Here is a 19,165-nt window from a genome sequence, read left to right as displayed (position 1 = left end):
TGGATGAATCCTCATTGTTACAATACTCTTTTATTTGCTGTAGAAAAAACGCGATGTCAAGTAGCCCGAATTTTCTTGGCGCGACTCCGCGTGCGCTTCTTTGTTCACCATATATAGAACAACAATGTAGTTCTTCCAAGAATTCAACAAAAAAACCATGCCCTGGCCATGCAATGACTTTGTCATAATCTAGATTCAAGTCGATATGTATATACTCCCGATCAATATTATGAAGATTCGATATGTAGAGCGATGACTCCCAAGGCAGTGCCGTTGGTTGGTTAGGGCTAAGTTGACGGAGCGGGCCGCATATCTATACTTTAGCTTTCGAATTCCAAGGTTCGAAAGGGTCGTGCGGAGAGCCCGCAAACCTTGGCTCTAATTTAAGATTACGGAGATTGTTCTTTGGACAATGGATCCGGTCATGGAATGATTATGTATGTACATCATTTCTAGGGGAAATGGTCGTAACTCAAGGCTTGCGATTTCCCTGCGGCACAGGCGGGCCGGCTCACAAAGTGCTTCTCATATTCCAGATACTTTGCGCTACTTATTACGACAGCCAAAGTATCATTAAGAGACTTGGAACCTTGCAACTTATGGAGCCTCCAGTGCAAGGCATAATTTGCGCATAAAGGCCTACTATGAAACAGAGAGAAACATATCCCACAAGGTCAACCGGAATTCATTCAGTCTAGTTATAAGAACAACGAGATCTACAAAGGATATACAATCTGGGTCTTCCAAAACGCCATCAATCACTGATCCAACCAACCCTTGAGCTCGCCGATGTTCGGACACTCGATGAAAACCGAGCTTTTCACCTCCACGCCGAGTTCGGCACGGAATTTCTCCGACAGAACGAGGGACATGAGCGAGTCAACGCCAAGTTCGACGAAAGACGCGCTGTCCGTGAGCTCACTGGGGTCTAGTCCCGTCTCCCGAGCCAAGATCTTCAAGCAGTCGTTGATGATGGGGCTGTCGGAGGTTGCAGGCGCGGACTCCTTCGCCGCGGGAGCACTCGACTCGGGCGCCTTGGACGCGGGTGCAGGCTGAGCTGAAGCTGGAGGAGGTGCAGGTGCGGAAGTAGAGGCAGCTGGCTTGGCCTGAGCAACTGGGGCGGACACGGCAGTGGGGACGACTGCCTTGGACGAGGTGGCGTCGGACGGCGAGAAGAACTGGTTCATCAGGATGCGGGGCACGCGGCGGAACTTCATCTCGCCCATCATGCCGATCACCACGCCGTCCTGCAGCATGTAGACGTCGCCCGAGTACATATTCTTCTCCTCGGTCGGAGCCATGCGCACGTAGCTGCGGTACCGGCCGCCAGCCACCACAGGCTGGATGACGCGGAAGCTGCTCCAGCCCGGGGTCACGTAGAAATAGTCCTTTGTGTTGGACGCGTCGCTGCCGTTGAGCACGAACCCGCCGAGATGGCACAGGCTGTCGATCCAGTGTGGGGGCGTATGCCAGACTCCGTGTAGGTCGGGGTTGAGGACCAGATCGGCATAGGCCTCCATGCCGTCGAGGACGACTGACTGCATGCCACGGTAGTGGTCGCTGTAGTCGACCACATTCTTGAAGAGGTTGTAGGCCATGTTGCGTGACAGGCGGTTGGCCGTGCCTTCGAGAGCCATTCGATTCAGGGACTCGATGCGGCCATTGATCAGATGGCCCATGCGATCCCACTCTTTGCGCCAGTCGGCTGGATCAGTAAACAGCACGGTTGCGGAGGCGTAGGCCTCGGCGGCACGTTCACCTTCACTGGTGAAATCGAACCATTGAATGGCCATCTGCTGCGATGCCAAGTCCAGCTTCGCCTCGATTTGCAGCAGCTGGGCACGGCTCTTGTCAGGATGGGCGACCTGGGCGTGGAGGACTTCCAGATTGGCGACATCCATTTGAACCTGGCGGGTCTTTGGAAGAAGACGCTTGTATAGATATTCACCGACGGTCATTGAGATATCGCCCCACAGAGACTAGATGGAATGTTAGAGGGAGTCAGACTAAAAACGCTGAACAAGGAAACTCACCGAGGTAGCCACTCCATATCCGTTCATGCGGTGTCCATCCACTGCCGCGCGGAAGTCAGGGTCCATGATGTCGGTAATCGCTGTCAGCGCCGCAGTGTTGGCCGTGATTTCCTCCGACACAATCCGCTGCACAGAGGAAGTCCGCAGTGCGGAGCCTTGGGTGGACGGGATACCACCAGTGCGACTGCGCTCCGGATAAGCCTTGTCTAAAGTCCAAGTACCGACATACTGGATCCAGTAGTTCTTCTCGTTCCAGCTGTACCTGGGAAGAGACAGAAGACGATGGGCCTTTTCGTAGGGCTGGAAGTATGCGTTCCAGTCAATCGGGATACCGTCACTGTGCAAAGCCGCGAGAGTATTGGCCACAGTAGTGAAATCATTTTCGCCCTTGCGCAGAGATGCCAGGATCTTTGCCTGGGGAAGGATGGACCGAACGAAAGAGCCGTTGACAGGGTGTGGTCCAATCTCCACGAAGGTAGAGTTATCCTGGACAACGCCCAGATCCCGGCCGGCATCGAGGGCATCCACGAAGCGGACGGACTCGCGGGTGGCACGGCGCAGATACTTGGCATTGATGGTCTTGCTATCGAAGACGGCATCTGCCAGCAGCGGCGAGAGAATGGGAACGCTCGGTGTGCGGAAAGCGATTTGCTGAGCCACCAACTCGAAAGTGTCAAGAATGGGATCCATCTGCTCAGTGTGGAAGGCAAATGGGATATCCAGAGGGGTACACTTCAGGCCTTCCTTCTCCAGAGCCGTTCGGATAGTTTGAAGGTTCTCAGCAGATCCGCCAACAACAGTGCTCTGAGTAGCGTTCATGCAGCTGAATTCGAAGGGCACTCCTGCAGGAGCCACCTTCTTGATATGCTCGACGGTCGCTCGGACAGCCATCATAAGATGGCTACCGATCTTGCAAGTACTGAGCAGCAATTCAGCTCGCTTCCCGACGAGGAAGATAGCATCGGCAGGGGACAGAACTTCGGCTGCGACAAGGGCCGCATATTCACCCAAGCTGTGACCAATGACCACGCTAGGAGTCACACCGAGAGATGCCCAGAATCTGACGAGAGCAATCTCACTGACCACGATTGCCAGCTGAGTGAAAACAGGCGACACGTTCTTCTCATCAACTAGAGTTCCGTCGATGGCGGGGACAATAGAAGGGAACCCAAGACGCTGGACAAGGGTGTCAAGATCGGTGACTGCCTCACGGAAGGCAGGGTAGTCCTTATACAAGTGGCTTCCCATGCCCGAATAGAAAGCGCCCTGGCCGGTAAAGGTGAACGGAACGGAGGATGAGCTGCTCGAGACAGGACGAAGCGTGCTGGCTGTGTCGGCGGCGAGGAAGCTTTCCAGCGACTTGGTGACCTGCCCAATGCTAGAAGCCGCAACTGCGAAGCGAGTGCTGTGCTGAATGCGACGTGCACAAGTAGTGTATGCCAGATCACCGAGATCGGTCTCGGGATATTGAATCAGGTGAGCAAGCAGCGACTCGGCGTTGCCCTTCAATGACGCCTTGCTCTTTGCCGAAATAGCCACGACGTGGGCCGGACGGGGGTCAGTTCCAACTCGAATGGGCTGAGGAGCATCCTCCAGGAGGAGAGTTGTATTGCCACCATGCGCTCCAAAACTGTTGACCAGAGCATAGCGTTTCTTGTCGGCCAGTCGCGGCCAGGGCGTCATCTCCAAGGCCAATGAGGCTTTGCATCGCTCGAGGTTCTTGGCCACCACCGGGTTGATTTCAGTCTTGATTCCCACGTGTGCAGGAATCATGCTCTTCTGGTAAATGAGCAGAACCTTGAGCAAAGACGTAATGCCAGCTGCAGCCTCGCCGTGTCCGATGTTGGACTTGACCGCACCCATTAACAGGGGAACTTGGCGACGCATCTTAGGGTTGGCGAACACGTTAACCACCGACTCCGACTCCACGGAGTCTCCTGCCTGGGTACCAGTGCCATGGAGCTCGACATAGCTGACGGCCTGGGGGTTGATTCCAGCGGCCTGCATCACCTGGTGGTAGTTCTTCGTCTGGGCACCCGCATGAGGGTGGGTGATGGAGATAGCCTCAGCGGACTGGTTGGTGGCAGCTGCGTCAACCGTGGCAATGATGTTGTCATTGTCTGCAACGGCATCCTCAAGGCGCTTGACGACAACGGCGCCAATACCATCCGCACGGCAGTATCCATCGGCATTCTTGTCCCAGACCTTGCACTGGCCAGTCTTCGAAAGGAAGTGGCCCTTGCAGAGCATGGCATAGTTCTCCGGGCTGGTGATCACGTTCAAACCACCGGCAATCGCGGTGTCGACCTCGCCCGCCCACAGAGCACTGCAGGCCATGTTCACGGCGGCCAGGCCACTCGAGCATGCAGTGTCAACATTGAAGCTAGGTCCGCCGAACTTGAAGAAGTAGTTGATGCGACCATTGGCAAAGGCTCGCTCGCCTCCGGGCACGGCATAGGTACCAATGTTCTGTCCACCGTTGACCTCTCGGTAATCATCACTGGCCGCGCCATAGTAGGTTCCAATCCGGCGAAGGTTTGTGGAGGGCGTGCGGTTAGGCGCGTAGCCAGCCATTTCGAGGGCTTCATACGCAGTCACCAGTGCCAGCCGGTGCATGGGGTCTGTCTGCTCGGCCTATAATTGAAATCAGTTAGTGGTCCGTGGAAGGGGGCAATGCCGTGCTACTCACCTCGCGAGGAGACATGTTGAAGAAGTTGGCATCAAACATCCCGGGGGCGTCAATGAAGTTCCCGAATGGAGTCTGCGTCGTGTTGGGCGTGTTGCCCGAGGCGTCAAAATGAGCATCGATATCAAATCGATCTGCAGGAACTCGAGTGTGCACATCGCGCCCTTCCTCCATGATCTTCCAGAAGAGCTCCAAGTCATTGGCGCCACCCGGCAGGCGACAGGACATACCCACGATCGCCAACTTCGACTGTTGCGGCGTACGCGGGGCCGTAGGGAAGAACTCGGGCTCCTCGACCACACACCAGTCAACCAGGTCATGCTTTCTGATGATGACATCGGGGAATGCAGATGACAGGGCCGTCAAGAGTCCCTGGCAAATCAGTGAGTTGCGCAAGAGAATCACCTCAATCTCGGGAGACCCAATGACCGACAGGTCTCGGATGATGCCCCCGGCGAGAATGTCCAGATAGATGCCACCAGTCAGAATTTCTGTCACAATCTCCTCCCAAAGCTGTCCCGCTTGAGTTGCCAAGTAGTGCTTTCCGGTCTTGGTGGACAAGACGGTGAGACGGACGGGCTGCGAGGCCTTCTCTTCGGGAATGCGCACAATTGCGGCGCCATCCTTGGGGGTGTAGAGATGTTCGCCGTGGCACAGGCCATTGTAGACGGGCATGGGCATATGCTTGGAGTAGCGCAGGATTGGAGAGTGGTGGATGGCATTGAGCAGCCGAGAAGGAGGTCCAGTAATGCTGATCGAGTGGGAGTCGGCTGCGCTGATGAACACCTTGGTGAGTTCCGGGTTCATCTAATGGCGAGTCAGTATCGGCGCATGGAAAGCCTGTGTGCTTTGATTTCTGGCAGCTTACTGTCTCCTTGTTGAAGCGATCCAGCTCCTGCTGCACCACGTCTAGCGTCACTCCGGTGATGACATAGGCCCAGCTCTTGGGGCCGCTGTCTGGATCGGCAGCCTCGAGGGGCTCAGAGACATGGTGAACGTGAATTCCCATTCGGAAGGCAACCCGGGCAGCCTCGACGCCAAAGTATGCCAGATCGGCAACGGAGGTCGACACGGCCACAGCGGCAGCAGCGAGAATGCCAATGCTGACGCCGGTCAGAGTGGTCCCCGTTTCGCTGAGGTCGTATCTCTGGTTTGTCGCCTCGTGTGACCTGGCTCATTGTCAGTCTTGCAATGGTTGAGGCTTAATTGGGACTTAATTGGGACGGTGGTGACGCCACTCACCCGATGAGAACTCCGATCTGGAGGATGCAGAGGAGGGCGCTCTCAAGAGAAGCCCCGATGGGCGAGATGCGAATAGCCTCATACGCGTCCACCAGGCCCATGATAGTTTGAATGGAAGAGACTTGCTCCGGCACAGGCTGTGATAGCTTGCCAATCTCGGACTTGATGACTGCCACCGAATCCTCCAAGAATAGCGCCAGGATGGTGAACCGCTTGTCCTTCGACCATCGGTGCAGACGACGGAAGAGATCGCCGAGGTTGTCACTGGGGAAGTCATTCCCGAAGAACAGCAACCGACTGCTGAGACGACTCATTGTCTCCGTCGAGAGGGAAGAAGGAGTGTCCATGATCACGAATGTTGGGGGTGGGAAAGTTGAGAGAAATGTCTATCCACGATGAAACCAGAGGCGTCTGGCTGAACACTGCTCACGATTGAGGGCTCAGGCTGGGTCCTTAACTACTCCCAGCATCGCATCGAACGTGAGAAACAACCCGAGATGTGCTCCACCAGTGCAGCATTTCCGATGTTCAGGATCTCCGCTCGGCCGTTGTCGGCCATGGCGAAGCTGAAGATTAGTATGTGTCGGATGCCGACGACTCGGACTCCGGTTGCCAGCCAACCACGGCGCTTCCTGCTCCCTATCTAAAGACTTGAAAGCATGTTGTACCCTGCTCTGGTGTCCAATATTGATTACGTGCTTTTTTCGATCCTCCGCTCTTCACTTGCTCGATCTTCCTCGCAACGAGTTCAATACCTGCAACCACTATCACCATGGCTCACGCTCTCTATCACCCTTTGCTAGTGGCCAGTGCCACTGTCGCCTCGATGTTGACTGGCAAGTGCTCATCAGTATCCTTGAACGTGCAAATTGATTTCTCATTCGACGGACCCGTTCCCTTCAGGCCGTCCACGAATAACCCTTCTGGCTAACTCTCGAGAACAGGCTGTCAATTCAGTCTCTCGTATGTCTCCATGGCCGCCATCCTGAGCGCACCAGAGACTCCTGAATACACCACCCTGACGATGTGGAAAACTACATTCAACAATGGGTTCTACCTATGTCCATCACAGGCACTCCTGGGCTGCCTCATCTTCCTTCTGAATGCAGCCATCACCTTCGTGACGGGCAACCCAGCAGCATCAGCGGGCCAGAAGAGCGCCTGGCCCCTGTTTCTCGGGGCCGTGCTAGCAATCTCCCTAATCCCATTCACGCTGGTCACAATCGTTCCGCTGGAAGAGACACTCCTGAAACGACACCGCACCTTGTCTCGGGAGCGAAGCGAGGCAGCTGAGAAGAGGCAGCGGTTTGATGAGACGGTGTTCACTCCAGAGGCCGTCAGGAGCCGGGATATGATGAGGAAGTGGGTTTCGCTGAACTATGCCCGAACCCTATTGCCGGTGGCAACGATCGCCTGGGTCTGGACTGTGTGTTGGTGAGGCGGTTCGGATCGGGTGGGAATGAGGAGCGAAAACTATTGAGTGGAAGATTGAGGATCGTTGGGTGATTTCAAGGATCTATGAGCTCACGGCTGTTTTAATTTGGCTGCGTTCAACCGCAGTGTCATTCTTGGCCAAGGGTTGAAGTTTTAAATACCACTTTAGTCTTAATCTCGGTGATGGTGCAAATGAAGGTGTTTTCTCGAAATCATCGTGCATATGTCAAGGTTAGGTGAATGAGTGACCACGCTTCGATGGCCAGCTCCTAAAAACTGCTATACAGAGTATGTGAGACGACATTCAGAGTTTGAACCTGCGAATATTCGATGAGACACTTTTCCCATGGCGTCCAAAGTGTACACAAACTGAATGGCATCTTTGAACCTCTGTGAAGACACAGTAAGGAAATCAGTTGGAATATGAGTGAGATCCTGAGTGATTCGTATCTTGACGGAGAGGGCTATCCGATGGCGCGTCACCAGGCCAATGACAATAAACTCTCCCTAGCGATGACACACGCCGTCCTGATAAATAATCGTAGTAATCAAAAGAAGATTATGCAAACCATAATTCTTACAGAAAGGCACTCGCAAGAACAGCGGCATCCGATACGCGTAAACTGTAACATCCGAGAAATAGAATCTATTGGACATCGAACCAAAGACCGGAACAAGACCATCCTGACCCCCATATGTACCAGATTACCCGCTAATAGATTGATCCCCTCTGAAACGCCTCATTCGTGACAAGTCGCAGCCGCAACTTGAGCGAGTCCGCCAATGCAACGAGCGGGCTTGCAGACTGCGTGCGCGTGTCTCCTTTGTACCGCCGAGAAAACTGCATCACGACGTTGGCCAGCTTTGACAGTTCTTCCAGAACCTGCATGGAAAAGGACTGCGTGTCGATATCGTCCATGCCGACGTCAGGGTTCGTTGCCTGCTCCAGACCTCCGCCCATGGTCTCGAGGGTCGTCTCCACATCCACGGGCATGTGCATCATCGAGTCGATCTCGGGGCTTGGACCCGCACCCCGTCCCGATCCTAATGATTGATGAAACAACGATTCGTAAATGTCCAGGATCGCCATACAGACTGCCGCGACTAACATGGCAACATACGTCTTCTGCGAGCACGGACACACCAGGATGGTCGAGAGGCGGGTGATGGCAGAAGACGCGATTTGTACCCGGGCGGCTGGATCAGGCGAGCCCGGGCTATTTTCTCGTGAGATATCGCCGGCAGCATGACTCTGGAATGCCTGTAGTTGGCGAAGGATTTCAATGGCCCCTGTAACACAGTCGGGCTCAGACGAATCAGAACTTGGTGTCAGATCACACGACAGGCGTTCCGCGTTGTCGACGCTGGATGCCTGACTGCTCTGTGCCAGGGGCATCTCGAAGGGTATAGTAGTCAGATCCGCACCTGGCCCTAGACTGTGAAGCCAGGGCGTCTCATTGCTGATGGGATCTGAGAAGTTGTAGTATTGGAAATCTGCTAAAGGCGTCTGCGGGATGCTCATAAGGTCTTTCTCTGGGAAGACTCCGTTTTGAAGACACGGAAGGCCCGTGATATGGGTCGGGATAGTGGGCTCGACATTGTCGACACGACCGCTCGGGAGATATAGTTCGTCAAGCCATTGCAAGGGATTCTGACCGTACCCGCCGCCCGTCATCCTGTTCCCGACTCCGCTGAACATCATCGGAGTCCGCTGGATCTGCCCCGATGTGTCTAAAACTGGGGGATGGGGATCCTTTGGTGTTGGAGGCATGCTGTCGTTGATGGAGCCTCGTCCTCGACACCGAGGACGCGGCTCGGGGGATTCACGAGTGCTGGTTCGGCGGTTGGGATGCGGACGACCGATGCGCCGTGCCGGACTGTAGAAGCACGGGTAGCCCAGCTTGCGACACCGGCTACAGACAGGCTTGTCTTTGTTGCATTTCACTTTGGAAGACGAGCACATGTCGCAACTGTCCTTGAGCTTCGGAGCTGGCGGGTTGCCGCCCGCTCTGCTCCTGGAAGTTGAGGTGGAACTGCTGGCACTCATGATATGAAGGACTGGCTTGGAGGAGAACAGGTGTATGTGAATGTTCTTCAGAGTAGATGTTGGAGAATGGGCGTGGCGCGGTAGTTCTCGGTTCTAGTATTTATTGACAAGCACTTCACTCCTCCCACACCTTTTCTTTTCTTTTTAATCCCCCGACCCTTCAAAAGTGCATGAGGTGAAAGATGCATGCAACTCTCTGCAGGGGATTCGATCATAAACGCTCCCACACTGGCCCGTGGGTGCTGGGTCTGACACACCCTCCCAATTGCGGCAGGCAAATCACTAGATATGACACCGGACAGAAGCAACAGCGGGGACCTTTGCCTTCGTATTGGTTCCGAGCAGTTCTTGTGGTTGCTAGCGGCATGTATGTATATGCATGAAAGTTGGGTCCTGGACCGTGTCCCCCCAAAAGGACTCTGTGGCGTCTGGTGGTATTTGAGTATGGGCCGGCGTTTCTCTGAGCGTAATGCTCGGATGAGCATCATCTATGCGCCTCCCGCTTGCTAGTATTGTTTGGTCGTAGGTTCTGCAGATGGCGTTTGACATCATGATGCCGAGCATCAGAGACCTGACCATAGACAGACCATATACAGGACACTGTGGCGCCCAATCATCATCTTCATCCTCGGTGTACTTTGCAGATGCCCCCAGAGGAAGAAAAGGTCTCAGCTTCGCTTCTGGGACATACATCTACGCGTGTCGAGGGACGCTCGTGTCGGAAGACGTGGTACATCGGAATTGGCAGCATCGAATAGCCCCAGATGGGTCGATCTGACAATGATCCGTGATCTTCAGCCTAGTGACCGATGGCGTTAGAACCCGTGCAGATGCTCGTTCTCGGGTCTGCAATCCACGCACCGACGAGGCCGATCCGGCAATCATTGATCCTCCCGTCCCAGCGAGACTGAAGGTCGAAGGGCCATGCCATAGCACCAATCGTGAAGCTTCAGCTGCGTCCGTCACTCCCGGCCCGGCCGACATTACGGGCCATGATCAGCCATGTGGTGATCCCTGGATTGATCGACGCCCTAGCGCCCTAGTCTGCAGTGATGGGCGAATGATCGCCCGTACGGGCGCGGTGGAGTCGTTGCTAGCGCTCCGATCTTGGTCCTGATAGTTCGTGCGCGGCACCGGATTGGAGAGATCTTCGCTATCGCCCAATGGCCCGTCTAGATCGTCTCGTCCCCATTGTGTACCCCCGGAGGCCCATGGTCTCCGGCGACGCCGAGACCCTTGAAGAACAAAAGCCACTCCAGCGCAGCGGGGCGGGTCTGGCCCGGATGGCAACGATGATCGCGTCGTTCGTGGTGGTTTGCAACCCAATGCGCCGCTGGGTGGGTAGTTGAGGAGCTGATATGCGCGCTGGGACGGTCCGGGATCACTCACTGCGTGCAGCTGTCGCTGCGCTTGCATGACGCTCTTCCCACCCTTCCCCTTCTCCTTCCCACCAGCAGTCGAGGCGCGAATACTGCATCCCACTGGCCCCCATCCACCTGTGACACACGAGATCGCATCTTGCCGAAGGATCTGTTTCGAATCCACAGAACCACTGCGCCACTCAGTGGCGTTGGCGCCGCAGTTGCACAGGAGTGCAAAAGGAAGCATCAATTATCGCCGCGGGCAAACCGCACCGCGCGACGCCCGCCGGGTTGGAAATCTGCTAGACCCTGGCGGCATGCTCCATCGTGCATCCGATCTGGCGCGACAGCAGATCTCGAACGGCGGGAGATCGGCATGCGGTGCGACTGGAGCAAAATGCGACGAGCTTCGTCGAGGCGCCCCGAGATCGCTGCCTCTCGCAGCGCAACCACTACTAAGATCGTGAGGTGCCCATCCTCGACGGTGTCTCTACCCACGACTTCTATCCACCTTGTCGAAACGAGTCTCAGCTGTGGAATTGACGGAGTCTACTATTATCTCCCAACCACGCATCAGCATCAATCTCGAGGCGCTTTTCCCTTCTTTCTTTTCCGACGACGATATGCTCTCGATAAACACCAACATTACCTATCCACCCACCACGGGCGATACCTCACAGGGCGCCCTCAACCGAGGGAGCACTTGCTCGGAAAGTAATCGAACCTGCACACCATCCATTCTCCACGCGCTCCAGAACCTGTGCATTCCACCCTCCGTCTGCCTCTCCGTCGGCGACGACAGCTTTCCCTCGCCGCATGAGCCCGCCCCCAATACTCAATCCGGCCACTCCCGCAAGATGGACGATGCGCTGACGACCAACCGGAAGGTGATCGAGCTGGTGTCCCACGTCCTCTGCTGCCCGTGCTCGGGCACGCCATCCGTCCAGCTGCTCCTGGTCGTCCTCTGCGACCGGGTGGTCGCCTGGTACCGGGCCATGGCGAACAGCGGCAACGACGAGCCATTCACCGCAGCCCCGGGGCCGTTTTCCGTGCCCACCAGCTCGGCCGCGGACGACGACGAGCAGGGCGAGCGGATCCTGGCGCAGCCGGTCACCATTGGCGAGTTTGCGATGGATCCGGCCATGCAGATGCGGATTCAGGATCAACTGGTGATTGGCGAACTGCGCCGGGTGGAATGTATGATTCAGCAGTTTGCGGCGCGAGTGCAAGAGACCAGGACGCAGAGCTCGTCGGGGCAGGGGCAGAAGATCTACGAGATGCTTGGGGGGCTGTTGAGAGATCAGTTGCAGACCCAGGTGAATATTACACGCAGGCGAATGGAGACTCGCTGAGATTACGGTAGAGAATGGCAGGTTCTACAAAAGAATTTATCCGGAAGCAAAGATCAAGTGGTCTCGCGTTCATGAAAGTACTAACTGCTGAGATTCACAGCCGGCGATGATAGAGATAAATTGATCTAGCAACATGCCAAAGAGCGTCGATGAACACATCAATTCATGTAGGATGTCTCAGATGCATTGAACGGAAAGATCTTCCGAGCAAGCACGTCCACACACCTCTACTCCCAAAGCTGATACTCGGGGAAGTATGCATCATGGATGCGACGTGCGTAGGCCAAAAGTGCCGGATAGCTCCTGATGATCTCATTTGTCGCGGGGCCCCTTGAACGAATCTCCCGTCAGCATCAACAGTGGAGCAAGACAACAGAACACGAGATGACCAGGACTTACGCGGCACAGACCAGGCCCGAGACAATGAAGCCGTACAGCGAGGCGTCGGCCTCAGTCGGGGCAACGCCGCCCCACACCCAGAACGGGCCCTCACGATCCTGATGTCTCGCATGGACTGCTGCGACATGTCCATTCAGTGTCGCCCACACTTCGGCGCGGCTGTCAGCAATCTCCTCGGTGGAAAAACGCAATGTGCCCTGCCCGTGCAAGGTGCGCACGTTCTTGTTGTAGATGATGTTGCCCACGATGACTTGCATAGGCCACGGGAGGGAGCCGAGGATCTGGTCGCGCATGGTATAGTAGTTGAGCACCCATCGCTCGTGGCCCTGTGTCCAGCCTGTTAGGAGATGCTTCCTAGGGCATCGAGAGAGGGTCTTCTGGCAGCGGGATTGGACTCGGATCGGCGTACCTGGTAAAAGTATAATTGGTCCTCGAGCAAGGCCTTGAGTCCCAGATCCTGGAGTCGCTCTGTCGGCGACAGCTTCTGGTTGAGGTCCGCTGCATGTCCCGACTCGATGAAACCCTTGGTGATGAGAGTGGAGTCGGACATCGTCTCGGATTGGCCATCGGGATGCTCGATGGAGATGTAGGGGAGTTTGCCTCGCGGGGCTTTGGAGATGGAGCCGGCCTCGGCGCGATACGCGATGTTGGAAAACCGCAGGCGAGCTTCCAGCTTGGTCACGAAGGGCGACCACGTATACACCCCGGCTCCAGGGAAGCCCCGGAAGAGAGTCACGGTGGGCGCTGATTCGGTGGAGGTGGCCATGGTCGACAGGATGGGTGACAAGACCTTGGAGGTGACCTCAATGATAATGCAGAATGTCAAATTCCAAATTGTCTGTCGAGGTCGTAGAAAAAGAAAGCTGCGTCGGCGCTAGGAGAAAGACGCAAAGCGCGTCGCTCTCGTTGGGCCGCGTCGGGGTCCGAAATGGCAGACGAGCATCATCACCACGCTCTCGGGGCGATGATAGCTATCTGACTGGAGCCTCTTCAGTCTCCACACGATGCATGGAAGCTTGACTACCGTGTCTCTCATTGGCCTGCATCGCTAGTGGGAGAATCGCGGTCATTGACGAACAGCCGGGCTGAGGCGAGATCAACAAACGGAATCTGCGGGTTTTGTGCCTGCGGCCCCCTATGAAGTGGTCGAGTTGTCAATATCTTACCAGTGATGCTCATGAAGATATGAAGAGGCATATAATACAGAAATCGACTTGTCTGTATCCGATAGGAGACATCTGGTGAAGCTATACCGCCTAGCCCCCAGCTCTTCCAGCAATGTTACGCAGCGCCCTTGACGCCAGAGTCTGACTACAGCTCGCATCCGATCAGGGACTTGGGATGAGTGGCTTAGCTGGACGCAATTCTAGAACGCGTTGGATCCAGACGAGGCCAGCAATACCATAACGGCCCCACATATACATTGCCGCCATATCGGAGCAATGACAACGACAAAGTACGCGATGCGACTGCAAACTGCAAAATCCAACCCGGGGCGTGGGTCCAGCCCTCCGGAAGCAATAGCACAGACTGCTCGTGCGACCATGTATGCCCTACAGACTCAACCCGCATATGCAGATCCATGCATCGAGAGCCCGCGTGCCATGGCCAGCAGAGCGATCCGGCATCGATAACGAGCATGGATCTCACGAGGGCCAGAGCACCGGGCCGAGCTGTCTTTTGTGGTGCAGATACGCTAGAATAACCTGTAGGTCGGGCCGTCGATCCCGAAACTAGTGACTATAGCTCTCTATCAGCAGAGCAGAAGTCATGCGGAAAGAACGAATAAATGGAAAGAAAGGAAGAGCGGGAGGCCGAAAAGATATTTCTATGCATTCCCATCGACGGTTTCCACTGGCTGGATCAAGACGTACTTTTGCCATTCAATAACCTGTGAAGAGCTCGTTGCTTTGTCCCGTCATCTTACATCTCGACCAAGTGACACGAAACTCAATATCAGAGACATTGTCTCCCTGCAGAGCTGGCTAGCGTGAAGCTTAAATCATACAGAATGGCTTCCAAGGTTTACAATTAGGAACGATGGCGGTGTGAAAGAGACGCGGCGGACTCTAAATCCATGACTGTCATCGTGCACGTATGTCCCTTCTGGATAGCCTCAAAACACGACCAGATGTTGATTCGCCGTGTATCTACATACTCGAAGGCATGTCAGGCATCCCATCCCATGCCGCGTCAATCCTATTCGCTAGATTTGGTGTTTTTCAGTGCGGATTTATTTCAACGTCGTAATTCATGCAATGTCATTTGCGCAAATATCTCATCCACGGATGTGATTTGAAATGCCATTCCCATGCACTCAGTCTAGGTTGAAGAGACACATTGATCTCGGCCCGGCAACACACCCTTAATGGGCAGCCACGGCAATCTGGTCATTCTGAGCATCACCCATCCCCGCGGCGGCCTCCTCCTTCTTCTCACCAATAATCGCCGAGAGCATGTCCCCATCCTCTTTTCGTAATTGGGCATTGGGGACGATGAGACCAAGCTGGCCGTGCTGCAGATTCACAGTCCGGCCCTCGATGGTGTCGGTGCTGAAGGAGTCCATGTGGATAATGTCCTCCGACCGCAGCATCTGGCGGGCGCGGATCGCGTGCATGATCTCCAGCTCCTCGGGCGACATCGAGGCTGTGAGCTCGCTCCGGGTCTTGGAGTCGAGGCTGGCGTCGTTCAGACCGAGCTGGTCCATCTTGCGCATCACTGCATCCTTCTTATCCGCGTTGATGGGATGGAAGGCCTTGTAGCAGAAGTCGACGGTCTGCGAGATCTCGGACTGGGTGAGGCGGGCCTTGACGTCGACGGTGCCTTGAATGACTAGAGGGAATTGGTCAGTCTTGGTTCTTTGGATCATGTCAATGTTAAGTATGGGGGCCTCGTACTAGGGCGGAAGAAGGAAAAGGCTCGGTCGAAGGTGGACTCGTCCCAGTCGGTCAGAACCGCGCGGTCTTGGTCCTTGATCTGCTTGAGAGTGCTCAGCACCACCAGCAGGAACCGGGTGTACTGCTCAGCGACCTTCTTGTTGTGCCAGTCGCTGGCAGTCACCTCGTCACAATCACCACGTTTCACCGCACAGATCGTCGCGGCCGCGGAGAGTCCACTGGACATGGCGAGATGGACGCCCGAGGAGAAGAAAGGGTCAATGAAGCATCCGGCATCGCCGACGACGCGAACTCGGGGGCTGGCGTAGCTCGAGGCACTGTAGGACCAGTCGGAGGCGGACTTGATATCGGAAACCAGCTCGGCCTTGACAAGCAGCTTCTCAATTCCGGGCACCAGTTTCAACTGCGACAGGTAGAAGTCCTTGGAGGACGGCGAGCCCATCTCCCTCTTCGCCTGCGTCGCGATCTCCTGGCTACGAACCACGCCAACCGACACGACGCCAGTGTGCAGCGGGATAGTCCACACCCAGCCGCTCGCGTCCGCGAGAGCCTCGAAGTAGGGCTGGCCCTCGTAATGCTTGCCAACGCCATAGGGCTCGGTGTTCTTCCAGTAGCCCCAGCTCGCGACGTTCTTGAGACCCTGGTTGTAGCGCCGGTTCTTGTAGACCTTGTTGCTCACCAGGCCAACGCGGCCACTGGCGTCGACCAGCGAGTTGAACTTGATCACGCCGCTGCTGCCATCCTTGCGCGACCAGTGAGCAGACTCGGGCCGGCCGGGGTTGGGCGCTGGGAATTGCGCCAGTTTGGCCTCTTCGGGATCGTCCAGGTTCCAGGGCTGAAACTCGAAGTCGTTGACACGGACGCCATCAAAGGTCTGCGCGCCGCTCTTGGCGGCATGCTTGAAGATCAAGTGATCGCTCTCGGAGCGCACCACGTTCCACGAGTAGCCATTAGGACCTCCGGCGGCCACGAAATCGGTGACTGATGCGGTCGTGTTAGCCACGTCGGGCACAGTGGGGATGGCGACCACTTACAAACTTCGGGCTTGGAGTTCAGCTTGAACATGGCGCCATTCTGGGGGGCAATCAGAGAGTCAGATATGCGGCCATCGCGAAATGGATGAGACGGGTACCTTCTGGTAGAAACCGTGGCTCTGGAAGGTAGAGTCTAGATCGATGAAGCGGAGAAAGTGGCGCATGGATGGGAGCATACTTTCCCCAATGTGGTATCTGGTCACAAGTAAGCGAATCTAGCCACGACCGGCTCGCATGCAGTGGCAAAACGAGGCTTACCGGGGAAAGACATCGGCTTCCAGCAGGACGGTATCAACGCCCTCTCGCGCCAGGGCAGATGCGGTGTAGGAACCACCAGGGCCACCGCCGATGACGAGAACGTCGCACTGCTCGGGAATAGCCGACATTTTGCTAGCACACCCGGATCGAGAAAGTTTGAAACACTCGAATGAAGCCTAAAGAATCGATTCCTGAAAATCAATATTGGTCGATCCCGAGGTTTACTTTACAACATATTTATTTATCGCCTGCAGCCCAATTCTCACGATGTGGGGAATGAATGGCTCGGAGGCCGACTTCAGCTGTGGCTGTTCGCTACGCCGTACAGGAGGTTACAGCCTCGGCCGGGGATCGATCGCAGACGATCATCTCATTTGATGCCGAATTCAGAGTCGTAAACCCGCTTCGGATTCCGGTCGACCCGTTCAGATCTCGGATCGGGCCTGTCATTTCACATTGCTTTTTCGGTCAACTCGGCCCAAGATCTATCCAGAATCTCGATGTGGTTGAAGTGTAAGCCACTACCAATCGGGCAATTCAATGTTGATGGTTCTCTCAGTTGATGATATCTCCACTTGGTGTATCCACGGCCATCCATGGATGCATATCTGACACAATGTCAGCATTTACGTGGACGCTGGGATGTCCATTCCAAGTAATGCCGAGGGTTGCAATCATAGTCCCAAGATGCTGCACTGTTCCTGTATGATAAGACGCCCATGCTCAATTCCGAGCCTCTCCGGGATAATCGGGTTTTGATCGGGGTTAGGCAGGAGTTACAGCACTCGTAGTGAGTTGTTCGTGAAACCGATTATCATGGCAAGGCTGAGTCTGATCCACCCGATCACCCCGAATTATAGCGAATATAGACATATCACGTATTGTGTTCAATTAAATTCATCCTTAGCTACTACACACCAGGGCTCTATCAGTTGGAAATAACATATCCGTATAGTCATTGGTCTGATCTTAGGTACAACACCCTCTACACTAGTTCTCACATTCAAGGTAGGGCAAGTACGAACTGTGAGCAAAATACCTGTTTCAGCGTCATGAAAACAATATTAGCGTGTAAATCCCCGACGCGGCGACATGCTAGTACTTCACAGGATACGTCGTGAGATCGGAGTCCGAGCCGTCAGCTGTGGCTTGCCATTGGAACATTCCAGGTCTAGATCTGGTGAGACAGGATCCAAGCCCATCTATCGCTCCGGTCTTTCTCCCTGTTATTTAATATACGCCTGGAGTCATGCATGCCCTCGCCGGTGAATGCTTCCCAATACCGCGCTTGCCAGGTTCAATCACTAGCCATGGCTCGCAACCCCATTCCCCTCAACCAGTGCATCTGGGAGGACTATCTCTCCGCGCAGGAGGCGAGTCTGCCTCCTCTGCCTGACGTTGAAGATGTCACGGGCCGGGTAATCCGCATCATGGGAGGCAATCCGGGGGAAATGCAGCTGCAGGGAACCAACACATATCTGGTCGGCACGGGCAGGTCCCGTATCCTGATCGACACGGGCCAGGTAAGTTGCTCTGCGAGAGCGACCACGACTGTATGCACCTTTGCACATGATACTCATGGCTCGAGAAGGGAATGCCAATCTGGGCAACCAACATCATCCGCCTCATCGAAGAACGAAACATCGACATCTCCCACGTCCTACTCACACACTGGCACGGCGATCACACCGAGGGCGTGCCTGACCTCGTCGCCTACGATTCCCGCTTTGCGTCACGCATCTACAAAAACCAACCGAGTCCAGGCCAACACCCCATTCACGACGGACAGGTCTTCCAGACAGAAGGTGCCACCCTCCGCGCCGTATTCACGCCAGGCCACGCGGTAGATCACATGTGCTTCATTCTTGAAGAAGAAAACGCGCTGTTCACGGGGGACAACGTCCTCGGGCACGGATACAGCGTCGCCGAAGACCTGGGGGAGTACATGAAGAGTCTGGAGACCATGCGGGACCAAGAATGCGCCGTCGGGTATCCAGCGCACGGTATCAAGATCCCGGATCTGCCGCATTCAATCCATTTGTATATTCGGCACAAGAAGCTGCGCGAGCGCCAGATCTATCATGCTCTGACGAAGGTCGTGCGTACGAGCCAGAATATGAAGGGGAGTCTGACTGCGCGTGAGCTGGTGCATGCGCTGCATGGGGAGATCCCCGAGGAACTGTTCAAGAACGCCTTTGAACCGTTCATGACCGAGTCCCTCTGGAAGCTTGCGGGAGAGCGGAAAGTTGGCTTCGAGGTTGTCAAGGGTAAAAGGCAGTGGTTCCTGAACAAGCGGGCGTGGGTGGATCCAGTCGCATGAGTAGGGAGAGTTTGGTCTTCCTGGTTGGGGACGCATCCAACTCGTTTGCGATATGCACTTGCAGTATTCATAGATATTGACATAGATTCCTTGTTCTCATGC

General features: G+C 55.3%; 7 protein-coding genes across 7 annotated transcripts; 3 read left to right on the top strand and 4 right to left on the bottom strand.

Annotated features, from left to right (window-relative positions):
- Window positions 1-758: 758 nt before the first annotated feature.
- nscA (non-reducing polyketide synthase nscA) lies at window positions 759-6,308 on the bottom strand (the record flags this gene model as incomplete). Its single annotated transcript, XM_056947152.1, has 5 exons — window positions 759-1,979; window positions 2,034-4,667; window positions 4,723-5,526; window positions 5,588-5,888; window positions 5,962-6,308. The coding sequence occupies 5 exons, from the start codon at window positions 6,306-6,308 to the stop codon at window positions 759-761; spliced, it is 5,307 nt and encodes a 1,768-aa protein (XP_056796662.1).
- Window positions 6,309-6,458: 150 nt separating this feature from the next.
- On the top strand, window positions 6,459-7,399 carry N7459_007983 (anthrone oxygenase family protein; the record flags this gene model as incomplete). Its single annotated transcript, XM_056947151.1, has 2 exons — window positions 6,459-6,537; window positions 6,906-7,399. The coding sequence occupies 2 exons, from the start codon at window positions 6,459-6,461 to the stop codon at window positions 7,397-7,399; spliced, it is 573 nt and encodes a 190-aa protein (XP_056796661.1).
- A 708-nt stretch (window positions 7,400-8,107) lies between these two features.
- Window positions 8,108-9,442, bottom strand: N7459_007982 (Zn(II)2Cys6 transcription factor; the record flags this gene model as incomplete). Its single annotated transcript, XM_056947150.1, is given in 2 exon segments — window positions 8,108-8,820; window positions 8,833-9,442. The coding sequence occupies 2 exon segments, from the start codon at window positions 9,440-9,442 to the stop codon at window positions 8,108-8,110; spliced, it is 1,323 nt and encodes a 440-aa protein (XP_056796660.1).
- A 1,984-nt stretch (window positions 9,443-11,426) lies between these two features.
- On the top strand, window positions 11,427-12,155 carry N7459_007981 (uncharacterized protein; the record flags this gene model as incomplete). Its single annotated transcript, XM_056947149.1, has 1 exon — window positions 11,427-12,155. The coding sequence occupies one exon, from the start codon at window positions 11,427-11,429 to the stop codon at window positions 12,153-12,155; it is 729 nt and encodes a 242-aa protein (XP_056796659.1).
- A 227-nt stretch (window positions 12,156-12,382) lies between these two features.
- Window positions 12,383-13,320, bottom strand: N7459_007980 (glutathione S-transferase family protein; the record flags this gene model as incomplete). The annotated part of the gene is made up of 3 exons (XM_056947148.1): window positions 12,383-12,485; window positions 12,555-12,880; window positions 12,964-13,320. 3 exons carry the CDS (start codon window positions 13,318-13,320, stop codon window positions 12,383-12,385), a joined length of 786 nt encoding a protein of 261 aa, XP_056796658.1.
- A 1,599-nt stretch (window positions 13,321-14,919) lies between these two features.
- On the bottom strand, window positions 14,920-16,871 carry N7459_007979 (uncharacterized protein; the record flags this gene model as incomplete). The annotated part of the gene is made up of 5 exons (XM_056947147.1): window positions 14,920-15,386; window positions 15,452-16,432; window positions 16,486-16,525; window positions 16,584-16,680; window positions 16,744-16,871. The coding sequence occupies 5 exons, from the start codon at window positions 16,869-16,871 to the stop codon at window positions 14,920-14,922; spliced, it is 1,713 nt and encodes a 570-aa protein (XP_056796657.1).
- Window positions 16,872-18,053: 1,182 nt separating this feature from the next.
- On the top strand, window positions 18,054-19,063 carry nscB (metallo-beta-lactamase type thioesterase nscB; the record flags this gene model as incomplete). Its single annotated transcript, XM_056947146.1, has 2 exons — window positions 18,054-18,266; window positions 18,332-19,063. The coding sequence occupies 2 exons, from the start codon at window positions 18,054-18,056 to the stop codon at window positions 19,061-19,063; spliced, it is 945 nt and encodes a 314-aa protein (XP_056796656.1).
- Between the last annotated feature and the right edge of the window lie 102 nt (window positions 19,064-19,165).

Source organism: Penicillium hispanicum (assembly GCF_028827665.1).
Source record: "Penicillium hispanicum strain IBT 35686 chromosome Unknown utg000007l_segment0_segment0, whole genome shotgun sequence".
Lineage (NCBI taxonomy): Eukaryota > Fungi > Ascomycota > Eurotiomycetes > Eurotiales > Aspergillaceae > Penicillium > Penicillium hispanicum.
This window is presented reverse-complemented; position numbering and strand designations above follow the sequence as displayed.